This window comes from Jaculus jaculus, chromosome 1, assembly GCF_020740685.1.
Source record: "Jaculus jaculus isolate mJacJac1 chromosome 1, mJacJac1.mat.Y.cur, whole genome shotgun sequence".
Taxonomy (NCBI): domain Eukaryota; kingdom Metazoa; phylum Chordata; class Mammalia; order Rodentia; family Dipodidae; genus Jaculus; species Jaculus jaculus.
The window spans coordinates 243,222,732-243,241,874 of NC_059102.1; the positions used below are offsets into that span (position 1 = coordinate 243,222,732).

Below are 19,143 nucleotides of genomic sequence, written 5' to 3' on the forward strand. Positions count from 1 at the left end.
TAAGAGTAGTCTAGACCCTTGGATAGCAATGTATTATCTCAAAGCAGACAAGTGCAGATGTGAGTGCCATCTGGCTGTGACATCTGTCACCGTATTGATTTTGCCGATCTGGTTTGGTTAGACAGGTGTCCTCTTCCTCCCTCACCACTTCAAAACAACCTTCCATAAACAGAGCAGGACTATTCTTCAGTCAAGGGCATATAGGTGGCTATTCTCCCCTGCCAGAACCTTCAAACAAGCTCTTAAAGCAGGTAAATTCAGACTGAGTGTGGTAGCATGCACCTGTAACTCCAGCAGGTGGGAGGAAGAAGCAAGGAGGATCTGAATCCAGGTCAGTCTGAGCTTAAAAAAAAAAAAAAAAAAAAAAAAAAAAAGCTAGGCGTGGTGGCACACACCTTTAATCCCAGCACTCAGGAGGCAGAGGTAGGAGGATTGCCATGAGTTCGAGGCCACTCTGAGACTACATGGTGAATTCCAGGTCAGCCTGGACCAGAATGAAATCTTACCTTGAAAAACAAAAAAAAAAAAAAAAAGTAAAAAATAAAAGCAGGGCTGGAGAGATGGCTTAGTGGTTAAGCGCTTGCCTGTGAAGCCTAAGGACTCCGGTTCGAGGCTCGGTTCCCCAGGTCCCACGTTAGCCAGATGCACAAGGGGGCGCACGCATCTGGAGTTCGTTTGCAGAGGCTGGAAGCCCTGGCGCGCCCATTCTCTCTCTCTCCCTCTATCTGTCTTTCTCTCTATGTCTGTCGCTCTCAAATAAATAAATAAAAAATGAACAAAAAAAGTATTTAAAAAAAAAAAATAAAAGCAGACTGCTCTGAAAAGAAAATCGTTCAGAGTGCAATATGACCACCACCGGCATTGTTTACAAGGTGCCTTTAGCTGTCAGTGCCTCTAAATCTGCACTTCAGATGAGGGAGGAGGAGGAGATAACTTTTTCCTTCTTTTTGACTTTTTGAGGTAGGATCTCACTCTAGACAAGGAAGACTTCACTATGTATTCTCAGAGTGGCCCCAAACTCATGGTGATCCTCCTACCTCAGCCTCTCAAATGCTGGGATTAAAGGTATGCACTACCATGCCCGGCTTTTTCCTTTTCCCTTAAAAAAATTTTTTTTTATTGACAACTTCTATACTTACAGACAATAAACCATGATATCCCCCTCCCCATTTTCCCCTTCACAACTCCACTTTCCATCATATCCCCTCCCTCTCCATTAGTCTCTTTTATTTTTATGTCATTGTCTTTTTTCTCCTATTATGAGAGTCTTGTGAAGGTATTGCTATTTTCCCTTTCTTTTTATTCCACAATTATTTGCAAAACAAATCCTAATTTGTATAGGCAAATTAGAAATTTTCAGAATAGCAACTTATTGGTCATCTGAGCTGTTAGCAAGTTATAATCAGTCTGCTGGCAGAGAGAGGCCATGCTAACTGATAAGGATAGTAGTTGTTGAAAACTGGGTTTGTGGAATCTCTTTTGAAGAGTACTATTTTGTTGTTGTTGTTGGGTTGTTGTTTTTGTTTTTCTGAGGTCGGGTCTCACTCTAACCCAGGCAGACCTGGAATTCACTATGTAGTCTCAGGGTGGCCTCAAACTCACAGTGATCCTCCTAAGTGCTAGGATTAAAGGCTGCTCCACCACACCCAGAGAGATTTACCTTTTGAATTGACAACTGTCTAGCGTGGAGACAGAGGGATGACTCAGTTTAATTATTTGATTTAAATGTCTAACATTCTGAAAACGGTGTCAGATTAATCTGCCAACAGTGTCACCTTGGTGGGAATAATTACCTGCTTTAAAGACCTTGAAGGATTCGAGAAGGCAGATATGCGTGGTGTGTAAGACTCGGTCAGTAATGGGCCATATCCTGGTAAGCAAGTAGAGCTGTGTGTAATGAAGGTTATTTGGAGAGACAAGCAAATTTAGCTTCTTGTATAGAAAAACTGTAGCCATTTAAAAGATGAAGCAAGTGTAAAAAATGGTGTAAAATTCAGAGTTAAGTGGGAAGGAGAAGAAAAAAAATCTACAGATGAAACCAGAAAAGAGAGGCAAAGGTGGGTGAAGGCAGACACTTATCAAACTCTAATATTAGTCAAGAGAACTGTTTACATTTTGTTGCTAAGGAAAACTTGACTCTTTGGAACATGAACTAACCACTACACTATTGTGACAGCTGCTGCTTAACTCTGGTATCTCTGCAGAGTTATCAACCAACTGCTTGCCACTTGCCATTTTTATCCTACAGTCTGCCAGTCAAATCAGCTCTTTATAGCCTGATGACCTCGTTTTCCATACTCCTCAGGACAATTCAAAGACTGGAGGCCAATGATTAAAATGCCAAGAAGGCCAAGACTGTTGCATTCTGGACTATAGGTTAAGGCATATTAGCCCCTGAATCAAAGCCTTATTCTGAGTAGATATGACTTACGTTCAAAAGTAATTCTAAAAAGAAGAAAAGGAGGTCTGGATGATGGCAGGCGAAGGACTGTGTGCTCTTAGGGCTTCACTCCTTTTCATAAAAGAAGCATAGCTCCTATTCCTTTCCATGTGAAAAAGAATACACGTTGAGTGCATTTGAATTTTAAGGTTTTTTTTCAGGGGGTGGAGAAATTTAAAAACCCAAGATATGCTCTTCTTAGAAATAATAAATTATGGGCCAGGGAGATTGCTCAGTGGATAAAGTACCACTCAAGCCTGAATACCATACTTCAATCCTCAGACCTTGTATTTTAAAAAGCCTAGCACTCTGATGGAGGAGTAGAGATGAAAATTTCTCAAGGAAAGCGTGCATGCATGCACACACACACACACACACACACACACACACACACACACAGAGGGAGAGGGAGAGGGAGAGGGAGAGGGAGAGGGAGAGGGAGAGGGAGAGGGAGAGGGAGAGGGAGAGGGAGAGGGAGAGGGAGACGGAGAGGGAGACGGAGAGGGAGAGGGAGAGGGAGAGGGAGAGGGAGAGGGAGAGGGAGAGGGAGACAGAGACAGATAGACAGACAGATCGACCAGCAGCAGAGAAAGATGGAGAGAAACCCTGGTCTCAAACAAAGCAGAATGGTGAGGGATGATCCAGAAAGTATTCTCCAACCTCCATACACACACTGTGGGACACACACATTCACACTCACACATATATACAAACAAAATATAATTAAAAATAATAAACTGTGGGCTGAGGAAATGACTTAGCGGTTAAGGTGTGTTTACCTGTGAAGCTTAAGGACCCGGATTCAACTCCCCAGGACCCAGCTTAGCCAGATGCACAAGGGGCGCATGTGTCTGGAGTTCGTTTGCAGTGGCTATATGCCTTGGTGTGCCCATTCTCTCTTTCTCTCTAACTGCTCTCCCTCAAATAAACAAATATAACAGGGCTGGGGAGATGGCAAAGCAGCTAAGGCATTTGCCTGGGAAGCCTAAGGACCCAGGTTCAATACTCTAGGTCCCATGTAAGTCAGATGCATGTGGTGGTGCATGCATCTGGAGTTCGTCTGCAGTGGCTACAGGCCCTGGCATGCCCATTTTCACTCTCTATATCTTTGTCCCTCTCTCTGTCTCAAATAAATAAAAAATAATAATAATAAAAAAAACAGAACAATAAGTTGTGTCCCAAATTGTGCTATAAACGATGTGTTTAAATTAAGCTAGGCATGATGGCTCACATCTGTAATCCCAGCACCCAGACTGAGGCAAGAGGACTGCCACAAGTTTGAGGCTACCCTGGGCCACAGAATCCAGTTGAAATCCTGTCTTTAAAAAAAAACCTGAAAAACACATGCAAATTGGCCAGGCCTGTGGCCTCAGCTGTTATGTAGATTAAAGCTATAGGATCCCAAGTTCAAGGCCAACTTAGTAAGCCTCTACCTCAAAAAGTTTACAAAAGGTCTGGAGAGATGGCTTAGCGGTTAAGCGCTTGCCTGTGAAGCCTAAGGATCCCAGTTCGAGGCTCGATTCCCCAGGACCCACGTTAGCCAGATGCACAAGGGGCGCACGCATCTGGAGTTCGTTTGCAGTGGCTGGAAGCCCTGGCGTGCCCATTCCCTTTCTATCTGTCTCTTTCTCTCCCTCTCTCTCTCTGTCACTCTCAAATAAAGAAATAAAAATGACAAAAAATATTTTAACAAAAAAGTTTACAAAAGAGCTAGAGAATCTAGCCCAGTTGTATCAAGGCCTTACCTTCAATACCCTATACCACAAAAACAAACAGGGCTGGAGGGATGGCTTAGCGATTAAGGTACTTGCCTGCAAAGCCAAAGGACCCTGTTCAATTCCCCAGGACCTACATAAGCCAGATGCACAGGGTGGCACATGCATCTGGCATTCATTCGCACAGGCTGGAGGCCCTGGTACACCCATTCTCTCTCTCTCTCTCTGACTTTCAAATAAATAAAACTTTAAAAAATGTAAAACAAAGAAAACATAATTTATCTAGCACCCTGAAAACTCTGAATCTCTATTGCATTTATTCTTCAATGGACATGGCCATCTCCACAGACTTATATCAAAGAAAGACTACAGTTCCTAAACTTACTTTGTTTTCCAAGGGAGGGTCTCATTGTAGCTCAAGCTGATCTGGAACTCACTCTGTAGCCCAAGATTAACCTCAAACTTACAGTGAGTCCACCTCAGGCTCTGAAGTTCTGGGAATGAATGTATGTGCCACCACATTTGGCTTGATTTAAATTTTTTTCACGTGCTCATGCCCTTTCCACCCCATTATAACAGTAATACCTTTTCATTCTGGAAACTGAAAAACTCAGAATTACAAAATAAAAATTAGCCAGAACCCACCCCTCCAACTGCCTCACCCCCCACAACGTTAACACTGACATATTTTTTACTTTTTGGTATCACAATTTTGCTTTAAGCTTTTCATTTAACGGTCTATTTGCAGTTAACTTAATAAAAATCTACTACCAGAGGGTACAGAGATGAAACTGACTGTTGGTCAGTTTGAACACACATTCACTTATCCCCTCGTTGAAAAAGGACCTCTGAAAAGAGAGCCAACTATGAATTTAGGAGTAAGGCCCAATCCTCAGTCCAAGTGTTCCAATTACAAGAGAAAATGGAGATTATTTCTGAGAGGCGACTTTCCGCTATGTACATCTTGCTGTGGCAGTTTCAAAGCCTCATTGATCCCAATGCTCACTAACTATTTCAAACTGGACCTGTAAACACAGGCTTGAAGCTTGAAGGGCTCCATCACCTTTTCCCAGCAGGAGTGAAAACAATTCCACAATGAGCTGATTAGAGAAAAATGCAGCTTCAAAAGAGAAGCATTATCACCCAGCATGCTCTTTCAGAAGGAAAATTTCGCTGTTTCAAAACATTTGATTTTTTTTTCTTTCAGCTAATGCTTGTCTAGAGGGAAAAATTAAATGGTTTTAATTCTGTAAAGGCTTAAATGATATGTTTTATTTGAACAAGTCATTCTCCTGCTGGAAATCTTTCCGTGGGATTCCATAGCTTTGAGAATGTAAGATCAAGTTGTTTTTTGTTTGCTTGTTTGTTTTGTTTTGTTTTTTGTTTTTTGAGGTAGGATTTTACTCTAGTCCAGGCTGACCTGGAATTCACTATGGAGTCTCAGGGTGGCCTCGCACTCATGGAGATCCTCCCACCTCTGCCTCCCTAGTGCTGGGATTAAAAGCGTGCGCCACTAGTCCTGGCTTTAAACTTTTTTAAATTTTTGGGGGGGGGAGGGAAAAGGAGAGGGAATGAATAGGTGTGCCAGAGCCTTCAGCTGCTGCAAATTCCAGACACATGCACCACCTGTGCATCTGGCTTACATGGGTCCTGGGGAATGAAACCTGGGTCCTTTGGCTGCACAGGCAAGCACCTCAATCACTAGGCAAACTCTCCAGCCCAAGATTAAGTTTTTTAATATGGCACAGATAGCAATCTATGTGATTTTGTTCCTGCCTACATCTCTAGCTCCACAATTTCCAAAAACTGTCCAGTGGAATACTAGTTTGGGGTTTCTGTGGAGAAAAACCCTACTGGGTACATTCTACCCATCCTCAATCCCCTTTCCACCTCACCTTCCAGAGACGGGGATGACCTGAGAAAGAATCTGAATGAGCTTGTTTGACTTGGTCTAATCCACTGCTTCCAAAATGCATTTAGACACAGAATGCCCACTCCACTTCATAAATCAGAAGTATCCAGTGGCCTGCAGGTCACATGTACCCTAGGATATCCATGACACAAAATCATAAACTTACTTAAAATAATGAAATTTGTTTTTCTTTTTTAATAACTTGATTGTGCAGTTCTCAAGTGTGAACTCTGGAGATGATAGTGCTGTGTTACAATGCTGCAAAAAAAGCTGTGTATGCTCTTGCTATTCATACAGTTTTATGTCCAGTGTGTTCCAAGTACATAAGTCAAACTGATAGCATCAGACATTACATGTGCTCATGGTAACTGGGTGAGTGAAATATATCGATTATCAATATACCATAATATACCATGCACACCTGAGGTATTTCATGTTATTTACAAGACAGGTAAGTACATTAACACCTCACATCAAGCATGTCTAGCACCTCAGTGTCTGCTGTGCCTTACAATCAGCCCTTTACTGCATCAGCAGCTGAGATGTGGAAAGCCCTCCCTTTGTTTTTGATTTTCCTGCCATTTAATTTTCATAGTAAAGGTAAATATGGGACTGGAGAGATGGCTTAGCAGTTAGAAGTGCTTGCTTACAAAGCCTGACAGCCTTGGTTTGATTCCCCAGTACCCACATAAAGCCAGATGCACAAACTGGCACATGCATGTGCAGTCCATGTGCAATGGCAAGGGGCCCTGGTATGCCCACTCTCACTCATTCCTTCATTCATTCTCTCTCTCCCTCTCTCTCTGCTTGGAAATAAATAAAAATATTCCTTTAAAAAGTAAATATAGTTACTTATTATATATTTTTTTGAAATCACAGTATGGTTTCTACAATGTCTCAAAAGAAAATAGAACTCAAAAGAAATAAATTACAGATTGTGCAACAAAAGGTTGACAGATGACCACTTTTTTGTTAAAACTAAGAGTAAGACAATATGTTTCACTTGTAGAAAATCTGTGTCAGTTTTCAAAACATGCTTGGACACTGAGTTGGAGCTGAGCTGGAAGCCTACTCCCTAATAACTAGCTGTCATGATGCTGAAAAGAGCTATGTAGCACACTGGGGGACAAAATGTGCCAACTGTAATAGTGATATGTCTGTTATGGGAGAAACCAATAGCCCTCCGGATTTGGGGCCCACTCCATGGGAAGGAAGTCACGCCCGGTACTGAAAGCCTAATCAAAAGCCTATGACTTAGGAGATCATAAGCCTGAGGAGAGAAACTACTGTTGTCTGGCTAAGTGGATATATTATGCCCATCAAACTGCCCTCTAAGTACTTATGTTTATGCCCATGTATCGATGCTACTCTCACTTCTTTAACCAGAAGTTCCTTTTTTTAGATGGAGGTGACTGATGAGAAGACTCAAAACTTATCAAAGTACAGAGAAGAAATGAGAATGATGTGTTCATCACTAAGTGAGACATCTCTATCACACTCTCCAAGGCTCAAGAACCATTGCAGAAGAGGTGACAGAAATAATATAAGGGTCAAAGGAAGGGAAGGAATGTTTTGTAATACTGTAGTCCAGATACAAAGTGGCCATGGCATTCATAAATCACAGTGCTGACACAACCTACACAAGACCTTGGTTTGAGCATCACACCCTTATGAGAACATTCTTTGATCCCCCAGGAGAAGTCTTCACAAGCAGATCCTCTATAAGCACACTATTCAAAACAACTCACCTACTTCTTTATAGTACAGAACAAGCATCTGTTAACAAAAATGTTAAAAAAAAAAACATGCTGGTGCTAAGAAGTTTTTCCCATTTTGAACTTCTTTCAGAATTTGGAATATTTTCATAAACAAAATGAGGAATCTTGGAGAAGAGATCCAAATCTAAACATGAAATTCATTTATGCTTAAAGTACACTATTATGGTTTAGATGTGACGTGTCCCCTCAGAAGGCTCATGTGTTGAAGGCTTAGTCTCTAGCTGGTGGAACCAATCAAGAGGTGACTAGGTCATGGGCACTCTGCCTTTAACAATGGACTAATCCATCAATGGATTTATAATTATATAGTATTGTTGGGAAGTGTTAGAAATGTTCAAAGGTATGGCCTCTTTGGAGGAACTAGGTCACTGGGGCATGTTCTTGGGGCTATATCTTATCCTAAACCCCTTATTCTGTCACTCTCTGCTTTTTGATTGTCATGAAATAAGCAGCTCTGCTCCACCATGATGGTCTGCCATACCACAAGCTGAGAAATAACGAATTAGTTTGACCATGGACTCGAATCTCTGAAACCATGAGCAAAAATAGACTTACGGGCTGGAGAGATGGCTTAGCGGTTAAGCGCTTGCCTGTGAAGCCTAAGGACCCTGGTTCAAGGCTTGGTTCCCCAGGTCCCACCTTAGCCAGATGCACAAGGGGGCGCACGCGTCTGGAGTTTGTTTGCAGAGGCTGGAAGCCCTGGCGCGCCCATTCTCTCTCTCTCCCTCTATCTGTCTTTCTCTCTATGTCTGTTGCTCTCAAATAAATAAATAAATAAAATGAACAAAAAAAATTAAAAAAAATAGACTTTCCTCCTTTTTTTTAAAAAAAAAAAGAAATTATTTATTTGAGATAGAATGAGAGAGAGAGAGAGAGAGAGAGGCAGATAAAAGTGAATGGGTGCGCCAGGGCCTCCAGCCACTGCAAACAAACTCCAGATGCCTACGCCACCATGTGCGTCTGGCTTTATGTGGGTTCTGGGGCATCGAACTTGGGTCCTTTGGCTTTGCAGGAAAGTACCTTGACCACTATGTCATTTCTCCAGCCCAACTTTCCTCTTTTTAAATCAAATCATTTCTCTTGGGTATTGGTCACAGTGACAAAAATCTGACCATCATATATACTGTGTGCACATAACTTTAACGGTAAATTTTATGCAATAACTTTTATACATTTGTGTATGAGGTCAGGGATGGTGGTGCATACCTGTCATCCCAGAACTCAGGAGGCTGAGGCTAGAAAGTTGCATGAGTTCAAGGCTAGTCTGTCTCCAAAAAAACAAAAACAAAAAAATTTTTTGTGTATGGAATTGAATCATTTTTTATTTTCGATGTGTGCCAATCATGAGTGTAATTATTGTTAACACTCATCTTTTTTTTTAACTAGGTAGCCCATGTGTTTCCTAAATGTTCTGATCATATTCATTTGGATCATTTACATATTACTTGGGCTACTGCGATACTTGGTAAAAGCAGCAATAAATATTTTGAAATAAGTGAAAGCTAACTCCATCAGCTCTTTAACTAGGGTCCCCTGATGCCATTCCTAAATACACTTCTACCTGTACTTGACACACCACACTCATAATTCACTAACATCTCAGCTTAGTCCTGTTTTTCTTTGTTCTTTGCATGTGTATTAACACTTCGTGCACAAGTGTGCATGTATGCACATGAACATTCATGTAAACACCAGGCATCTTTCCAAACTGCACACCACTTGATTCTCTGAGACAGGGTCTCACTGGACCTGGAGCTCACTGAAGCAAGCTCCAGCAATCCCCTGTCTTGACCGCCCCAGTGCCTGGTTACAGGTGAGCACCACCATGCCTGGCATTTCTTACGGGTTGTTGGATCTGAACTCAGGTCCTCATGCTTGTGCAGCAAGACTTTACCCACTGAGCCATCTCCCTGGCCCTACTAGCCTTTTATTCTATTTTTAAAACTTATTTTCATTTTTACTTATTTGAAAGTGTATGGGTGCACCAGGGCTTCTTACTGCTGCAAATGAACTCCAGCCCCATGTGCTCCTTTGTGCAGCTGGCTTTACATCGGTACTGAGGAATCAAACCCAGGCTGGCCAGCTGTGTAAGCAAGCACCTTTAGCCTCTGAGCCATCTCCCCAGCTCAGTCCTTCTATTCATGTAGCTGTTGCTTCATCAGGAAACTCATCCTAGTAATCCTGTGTGACACATATCATGTACTCAATTATTTATAGACTGAATACAGCAACCAAATTAAATCAGCAAGCGTAGCAAGTGCAGTATTATGCTCTTATAGGTTTACAAAATTCTCAGAAGGTAGTAACTGTCTAATAACAGAGAGGCAACAGTTTGAGACACTGTGATAACAAACCTGATTTCTCCACCTTTTCAAGGATTGTGATCTTAATAAATTAACTTGCTTTACTGCTCTCAGCTAAGAAACATTTTTTTGTTGTTTTTGACGCAGGGTCTCACTATCGTCCAGGCTAGCCTTGAACTCACAGTGCTCCTTCTACTTCAGCCTCCCTACTGCCACCACACTTGCCTAGACCATTTTTTAAAGAGAGCTTTGTTTGGTCTACCTAGTCAAGCCACAACACTGGATTGATACTACTCACAGCCTAAAACATAGAAGTTTCTTTATGCAAAGGGTAAAGACAAAGACAGAGACATAGATAGCAAAGATACCAAGAATAGGCAACTAGTATGTACCCCACCCTAAGCATGACACTTAAGCCATACCCTCCCAGACTCAGCAAGAGGGGCAGAAAGAATGTAAGAACAGGAGGATGGAAGCAGTGCTGCAGAATGCTGTCTTCTGGATACATCAAGTCTGCTATACTCATGAACTCACAGCAGATAGGGATTCCAGCACATGACTGAGCTGGTCAATATTTCACCGCAACACCTTCCATCTCCCAGAGTAAATAATGACAACTTAGGATACTGGCAGAGGGGAAGTCATGTCATTCAGTGGCATAGCCACCCATTCTTCAGTAAAGAACCACTACCCAAGATTTTGTAAGCAACCTTAATTTAAATCAGGGAGTCAAATAAACAAATAAGGCATGAAAACAGGATGGGGAATCTAAAGAAAAGAAGGGTTTTAGTGGGAAAGAAATAGAGAAGGAGAGGGTAACTGAGGGAAATGGAATCAAAAAGCATTGTATACATGTATGAAAATGTTGAGAAAAGAGGAGGTAGGGTAAAATATCCAATCAAAACAGGTTTTCCCCCAATTAATAATAATTAATATATTATTCTTAAACATTGTTTTTAGATTAAATTAACAGTACCTCTATTACATCTTAGGTTATAATTCATAAACAATAAATATTCAAAACTTATTTATTATTACTTATTGGCTACAAGTCTAGTAAAAGCAGACAGCTGCTGGCTCTGAAACCTATTAGCCCAAAAATTCTTCAATTTTTATGTAAAGAAATGGAAAATAACAAAAAAAAAAGGAAGCAAAAAAACACTATTTTTAACTCACTTAACTCTCCCTTTCCTTCTCAAAATGTTTTAGGCTATGTTCACAATAAGCAAATAGTAAATTCATTATTCTGTCTTACAAATATCATTTCCTGACTTCTTACATATGAGAAACACAAGGTATCTTTCCGTTAGACAGTCAAAATGAGTTAAATTGAAATCTAAATTTTGATGATTTCACTTATTTTCCTAGTCGTAAAAGGATAGCTACAGCCTTGGCTTTTCAAGTAGATCTGAAACCTCCAAATGGAATGTGCTCCACTCTATGCCTCTGTAAGTGGGAGAAAATGGTCAGTTCTCCCACTGGTCACGTTCATCCAAGGTCTCTTACTCTTGACAATTTATGAAAACTCTTTGTATACTGTTCTTTAAGTGTTTCCCATGTCAATCTACAACTGCTGTCTGTTAAGTTTTCTCTAAAATTAGTAGCAGGACATGGCAGTGTCCACATGTAATCCCAGTACTCAAGAGGCTAAGGCAAGAGTATTGGGAGATACAGAGCCATCTCAACAGTAACAACAAAAACAACTGCAGAAGAGCCAGTCACTGTCTTTCCACTCTAGCATCACTAGCACCATCGTCTTTCTCAGTATTCCTCGCTAATTAGAACTACATGCCCTGGCCCTGTTTCTCTGAGCCTTTCACCACACTACTACTTTGTTGCCAGAAAGTCATCACAGACTACCCCGAGTAAAACAAAAGATCTTTCTCTGGGTTTCACGTTCCCCATCACAAAATGCAGAAATAGCAAGGCTTGGTGGCCTTCGTCCCAGCACTTGAGAGACAGAGGTAAGAGGACCACCGTGAGTTCAAGGCCACCCCGAGATTACATACTGAATTTCAGATTAGCATGGGCTAGAGTGAAACCCTACCTCAAAAAACCACCACCAAAGTGCAGAAATAATACCTGATAACTCTCATAAGACAGGGAAAAAAGGAATGCTTAGAACAAAACATTAGACAATCAGAAACAACTACAATCTCCACCACCAAATACAGAACTGAAACAGTAAAATTAAGATCTATTTCCACATATTTATTTGAGCTTGAAAACTTCAAACCCCCTCCTTTATCCTCTACTGAAAAGCAAAAAAGCACAAATGCATCAGTAACTTCTCATACCTCCTCTTCTCCCGAGCTTCCACAGAGGAGTCTGTTCCAGCAGGGGAGAATACAGTGGCAGATGTGACCCCATTGGCAGTACTGGGTGCAGGGCGATTGGTGATCACACAGAGCGGGGCACTAGAACAGACACTGTCTGTTGTTTTCTCTGCACTGGAGTCAGCCGGGTGTTTATAAGGAGTCCTGAAATTCAAAAAGACATGAACAGAAGGAGAATGGTCAGGCATGCTGTATAACAAAGCATTTCACAGAGAAAGGAGGTATGCAGGTCTAATGAGACTCTTTCTGTTCAAATTTTGTTTGTTGGTTAATTATTTCTGAGCTCTTAAATATTGGAACAGTATGATTACACCTTTAGTCTGTCATTCCCTGTCCAAGGACATATATATATATATAAATATATTGCATGAAATTGAAAACGAACAAACAAAAATGAGCTGTGACACAAGACAAGATAGTGACATATGCAGGAGTGTTTTAAATGACTCATTACCACCTGGCCTCCCTCCACACATGCACAAAGGCAGAGTCTCTTTACACGTGAAAAAGACACTAAAGTTACTTACAATATTTGTCTCCACCAGACCCTCAATTCCTGGCAGTGGGGTCTTTGTGGTAGTCCTCAGCTTAGATTTGATGATCATCATCTTGAATTATCCATGTGAAAAAATACAACCTGAGACTATTTAGTTCTCTCCCATCCAGTCCAGCAACAGCAGTCTTTCTCCATTTAGTCAAATGCCTAACTGTCTACATTCATAGCCACATAAATGAGAAATTCAAACAAACCCTGAACAAGATTCTATATGTAACCTTAACTGCAGACATTTGAACAGCAAGCTGTATAATTAAACTCAATTATGTGAAAATAAGATCTTTGTTTCTTAACAAAGAGTTAGAAGCAACCATTGGCTCTCCACCCAAAAAGCTATCATTTGTGATGTCACAGCTTGTTGCTGGGGTAACAGAGATCCAAAATTGATACAGAAATGGGAAAAGCAATGAGAAGCACAAATGTTAAAAATCTTGTTTTTCACCTACTCACAATTATTACCAGAAATGTTTACAAGTAGCTATAGGCTCACTTCCAAATAATTAGAATAAATTTAAAAGAAATAATCAGAAGATAACAATCTAAATATGGTATTGAGATACAAATGTAAAAATAGAATAGTTTGGAAGATGGCAGTGGTAGCAAAAGTATACAAGCTACTTCTCCAAAAGCAATTAATATCTCATAAAAGTAGATTTTTTTTGTGGGGGAGGGTTGAGGCATGGTCTCACTCTAGTCCAGGCTGACCTGGAACTCACTTGTAGTTCCAGGTTGGCCTTAAACTCACAGAGATCCTCCTACCTCAGCCTCCCAAATGCTGGCATTAGAGAGGTGTGCCACCACACCTGGCTCTAAAAGTGTAATTTTATATTCATTTTCTCATTTAAAAAAATCAAACAGAGCCGGGCATGGTGGCGCACACCTCTAATCCCAACACTCCAGTGGAAAAGGTAGAAGGCTTGCTATGAATTCCAGGGCAGCCTGGGCTAGAGTGAGACCCTACTTTGGAAAGCAACAGTAACAATAACAACAACAAACAGACAGACAAAAAAAAAAAGAAAGGTAAGTAGGTCCTTAGATTTATGAATACGCAGGAAGTACTAAACAAAATTAACCAAAAGCATAGCTGTGAAAAATACTATGCCCATGCAGAAGCAGCAGTAGGCTGCTTCTAAGCCTCAGCCTACTTAAGAAGTAACAGTAGGAGGGGCACATGAGGCCAGGAGTTTGAGGCCAGCCTGGGAAAGAGGTGCTACCTCAAAAACAAAACAAACAAAAAACACTTTAGGTAAGGCATTATACTTATCAAAGCCTTACTTGTACTTTTCTGTTTTTAAGATTAACAAAATGCTTTGGGGCTGAGGAGATGGCTAGTTAAAGGCACATGTTTGCAAAGCCGGACAATTTGGGTTCCATTAGCACAAAGTGGCAGCATGCACCCGGAATTCATTTGCAGTGGCAAGAGGCCCTGGTGCATCCTCCCTCCCTCCCTCTCTCCCTCTCTCTGCTTAAAATGAACAAAAACAGGGCTGGAGAGATGGCTTGGCAGTTTCACAGGACCTAGGTTTGACTCCCCAGAACCCATATATCAATGCACATGATAGCACATGCATCTGGAGTTCATTTGCAGAGGCTAGAGGCCATGGCATGCCCATATTCATTCTCATTCTCATTCTTTCTCACTCTCTCTCCCTCCCTCCCTCTCCCTTTCTCATAAATAAATATAAGTAAATAAAATAAAAAAGAACAAAAGTAGCATTCTTTGGTCTTTCTTAAGCTATTGAAATATAAGAGATTTTGTTAAATTATAGAATAGGATTTTTACTATTATTTTGAAATGTGGCACAATTAATTTTACAAGGAAATTGTTAGGGGGCAGATTAAGAAAAGCTCTAAGTAAAGACCAGAGGGTATACAATGGAATAAAAAATATAGCCTTTAAAGCCACTTGGGATTTAAACCATAATTTAACCCTTTAATCTTTTCTTCATCTATAAAACAGGGAAAACAATATTATAACATACAGGGTTTTCATTATGACTAAATAAAGAATGGATGCACAACATCTAAAATAGTACCCAGAAGAAAATATAAACTCAATGTAAATAAAAAGTGACAAAATGAGTTTTGTAATGAACAAAAATGGACTCAAATCCTGCCTAACTATGTGATCCTGAGCAGATGATTAAGCTCTTGGTCTGTTTCCTCACTAGTAAGAGTAATACTTCATACACTTGGAGCTGTTTATGAGACTATAAATAAAGATACGTGTGTACGTGAGGCAGGAGTTACCTAGCTGATAATCTTTGTTCTCTTTCCCCTAACTAATAAGTCTCCTGTATTTTTTTAGGTGGGGGTAGGTTTCGAGGTGAGGCCTTGCTCTAGCCCAGGCTGACCTGGGATTCACTATGTAGTCTCAGGATAGCTCTCACGGCGATCCTCCTACCTCTGTCTCCTGTGTGCTGGGATTAAAGGTGTGTGCCACCATGCACAGCTCATAAGTCTCCTATATTTTTGAAGACAGCAACATACCTACTAAAAATCCACATCTTTCAAGGTCTCCCAGACGCTGGGAAGGTGCAATGTGCTATAAAATAAAACTAATGCTTCAAAGAAAATGATTGGTTCAGAGGTATTCTCTCTGCCTGCTTCCCTCTTTCTTCCTGCTTCCTGCCCAAAATGTACTCACAATGACTACAGCTCCAATAGTTATATTGAACCATGAAGCAAACCTTGGAAATAGAAGCCATAACATAAAGATTAGAGAACACAAAGACTTTAAAAAAAATGGATCCTTTAGGCTAAGCATGGTGGCACATACACATCTTTAATCCCAGCACTTGGGAGGCAGAGGTAGGAGTACTGCAATGAGTTCGAGGCCACCCTGAGACCACATAGTGAATTCCAGGTCAGCCTGAGCTAGAGTGAAACCCTATCTCAAAAAACAAACAAAAAAAATGGATCCTTTAATGACTTTTGAAGCTACTGTACTAGCCCTATTTCTGTGTAGAAAAATTGTAATGCTTATCTTATTTATAGCACTATTGTATGAATTTAGTATTATATGTGAGCAAACTAATACCGACATAATTTTTGTATAGTGTCTAACCCAACGTGTGTCACAAAATAGGGTTCAATAAACTATAGATACTTTTATTTTCCCCTAGCTTTAGCTCTGTTTCCCTCCAGTATTGGGGATTGAACCAGGGCCTTGGCCATACCAGATAAATGTTCAACCATAATTTATTCATCTATAGTAATAATATTTAGAATACCAGGCTGGAGAAAAGGCTTAGTGGTTAAGGGACCTGTAATGCAAAGCTAAAGGACCCATGTTCGATCCCCCAGGACCCACATAAGCCAGATGCACAAGGTGGCACATGTGTCTGGAGTTCATTTGCAGCACCTGGAAGCCCTGGTGCGGCCATTCTCTCTTATCTCTCTATCTGCCTCTTTCTCTGTCTCTCATAATAAAAAAAAATATTTAGAATACCTGTACAGCTGGATTATTATAGGGATTTAATACATTTGTATATAATTATACAGTATTAGTATTATCACAAGTCTGTCTCTCCCTCAAGTAATTTATTATGCAAACCTAATGAATTTCTACATAATTATACAATATTAATAAAAACCCATTATGCAACTGTCCTACCTGGCCAAGTTAATAGTCACTACTTATTTCAAATAAAAATCTACTTAGTTGACAAATGTCAAGCAAGTGTCACCATAGCTGGTGCTCCTGCAACAACACTGTCATCATTTACATGTTTTCATTTTCTTTGTGTCCAGACAAGAGCCAAAAACAGCCATATGCCAAAACAAAAAGGTCTCTGACCACCAGAAAAGGACTAAAAACCATAGTTTAACTGCAGCTGAAGTCTGCTGCACTTTTACAATGACACTTTGTCTGTGCTTCCTTAGATGATGAGCTAGAAACCAAGAGGATACTGGTCCCAGAACACAGCTTAGACAAACATGAATCTTCCCACAGTGTTCCCAAGAAAACACTCATTAGCTAAAGTTCTCAGAAGGCTGCAGCAGGCTTTTGGAACACAGGTAAGCTTTCCTTCTGACCTGGGTTTGTATGCCATCTTCCAAAATGATTACTTGGGAATCCTACTCATAATTACAAAGAAGTTAATATAAGTAAAATATGGCAATATTTTAATACCTAATTTAACATAGCAGTTCTAAGCCTTAATTTGTAATCACAACTTGAAAGGCAGTTGAGAGATGAAAGCAATTATGTTAAGTTGACCGAAGACCAAGCATAATGACACAGCTTCCATGTTATTCAATAAGCAATTGGTAAAAGCCAAAACAAAAATATCTTCATTAAATTATGGACATTTTCATAGGAATTTGAATTTGTTTCCACGATGACAAAGCCCCTTTGCTTCAAATCTCATGTTTCCAGGAGCATTAACTTGGATGAATGCAAGTCAAATGGCTCTGAGCAGCCTTACCTGCCATGTTGCACAGACGCAGAAGTGTTTGCACTGACTGGTGCAGGGCAAGGAGAGGCAGGCTGCCACTGGCTGCCCCGAGAGGTGGATGAACCAATGGTAATGGGTGAGGTAGCAGGAGATGAATTGCGATTGGCTGAAATGTAGGGACTTGTGGGGTCACTACTTCTACCAAATGAAGCACTGCAAGACAGCACACGGTCACTTTCTTCAGGACATGCCGCTCACCCACCATTTCCCAGCTCCACCTTCCCACCCCGGCGGTGCACTTGACAGGAATGTGGGTAAAGAGAGGGGAGGACAGCTGGGAAGTGGAGTGATCAACTCCAGCTGGCAGCAAGCAGGCAGTCATCCAAGAGTGAAGCAATCACCACTCTTTGAAGGATGGTCTTTTGGTCAATCATCCAAAAGAATGAAGGAGGAGAGATGACAGTTAACAAAGAAAAGCAGGAAAGTAGGAAATATGATGAGAAGGCAAATAATTCTACTAGAAAGTAATCAAAATTAGAAAAACTAATCCCCAACAAACCCAAGCCAAAAATCATGCAACCCCAAATGTCTACGTGACAGAGAAGTAACACTGCAAAAGCCAAGTAAGACTTGAGAGGTTTTAGAGATTTGAAAAAGAGTAAAGAAGCTCTGTGAAACAATGACTTTGAAAACTGCAGTTATTTAGCTTAAACCAAAAATGCTCTTAGAAGGAATTAAAACCTTAAGTCTACAAAGTAATACTGTATGGGCAATAAACATCAACCTTTTCATTTAAATTGAAAAAAAAAGAAAGATATCCCCCCCTCCCCCCCGCCAAAGTAAAGTCTCACTAGCTCAGGCTGACCTGGAATTCATTATGAAGTCTCAGGGAGCCTCAAGCTCATGGCAATCCTACCTCTGCCTCCCAAATTCTGGGATTAAAGATGTGCGCTAACATGACCAGCTTATTTTATTTTTGTGATCTTGGATTTGACTGTAAGAGATAAGTGGTAGCTTCATAAAGTCCAAAATATCTTGGTCATATAATAAAGAGCCAGTAGGAAGCTGGGCATAGCGGTGCACACCTTTAATCCCAGAACTCAGGAGGCTGAGCTAGGAGGATCACCCTGAGTTTGAGTCCACCCAGAGACTACACCGAATTCCAGGTCAGCCTGGGCTACAGCAAGACCCTACCTTGAAAAAAAAAAAAAATAAGAGTCAGTAGGCTGGGGATGTAGCTCCATTGGTGGTGTGCTTGTCTAGCATGCACAAAGCTCTGGCTTCAGTCCCTAGCACTGCATAAATGGGGTGTGATGCTGCATGCCTGCAAACCTAGCACTCAAGAGGCTGAGGCAGGAAGATAAAAAATTCAAAGTCATAATCAGCTATACAGGGAGCTTAAGTCCAGCCTGGACTACACTGGCCTTGTCTCAAAAATAATAAAACTGGGCTGGAGAGATGGCTTAGTGGTTAGGGTGCTTGTTTGCAAAGCCAAAGGACCCAGGTTCAATTCCCAAGACCCACATAAGCCAGATGCACAAGGGAGTGCACACATCTGGAGTTTGTCTATAATGGCTAGAGGCTCTGGCATGCCCATTCTCTCTCTGCCTGCCTATTTCTCTACCTCTTTCTCTCCCTTCCTCTCTCAAATAAATAAATAAAAATAAAATACTTCAGTCAGGTGTGGTGGCACACACCTTTAA

The 19,143-nt window shown here is 40.9% G+C and overlaps 1 protein-coding gene across 7 annotated transcripts in view; it reads right to left on the reverse strand.

The window, feature by feature from the left end:
* Window positions 1–19,143, reverse strand: part of Ppp1r12b (protein phosphatase 1 regulatory subunit 12B) — a 262,444-nt gene that overhangs the window by 144,202 nt on the left and 99,099 nt on the right. For 5 of the 7 annotated variants that reach the window (XM_045142101.1, XM_045142099.1, XM_004670705.2 and 2 more), the window contains exon 13: window positions 12,446–12,628. In XM_045142101.1, coding sequence (XP_044998036.1) covers window positions 12,446–12,628 — 183 coding nt within the window. Of the gene's footprint in view, window positions 1–12,445; window positions 12,629–17,470; window positions 17,654–19,143 lie in introns of those variants that run through there. The other 2 variants (XM_045142103.1, XM_045142102.1) reach the window with 2 other exon arrangements.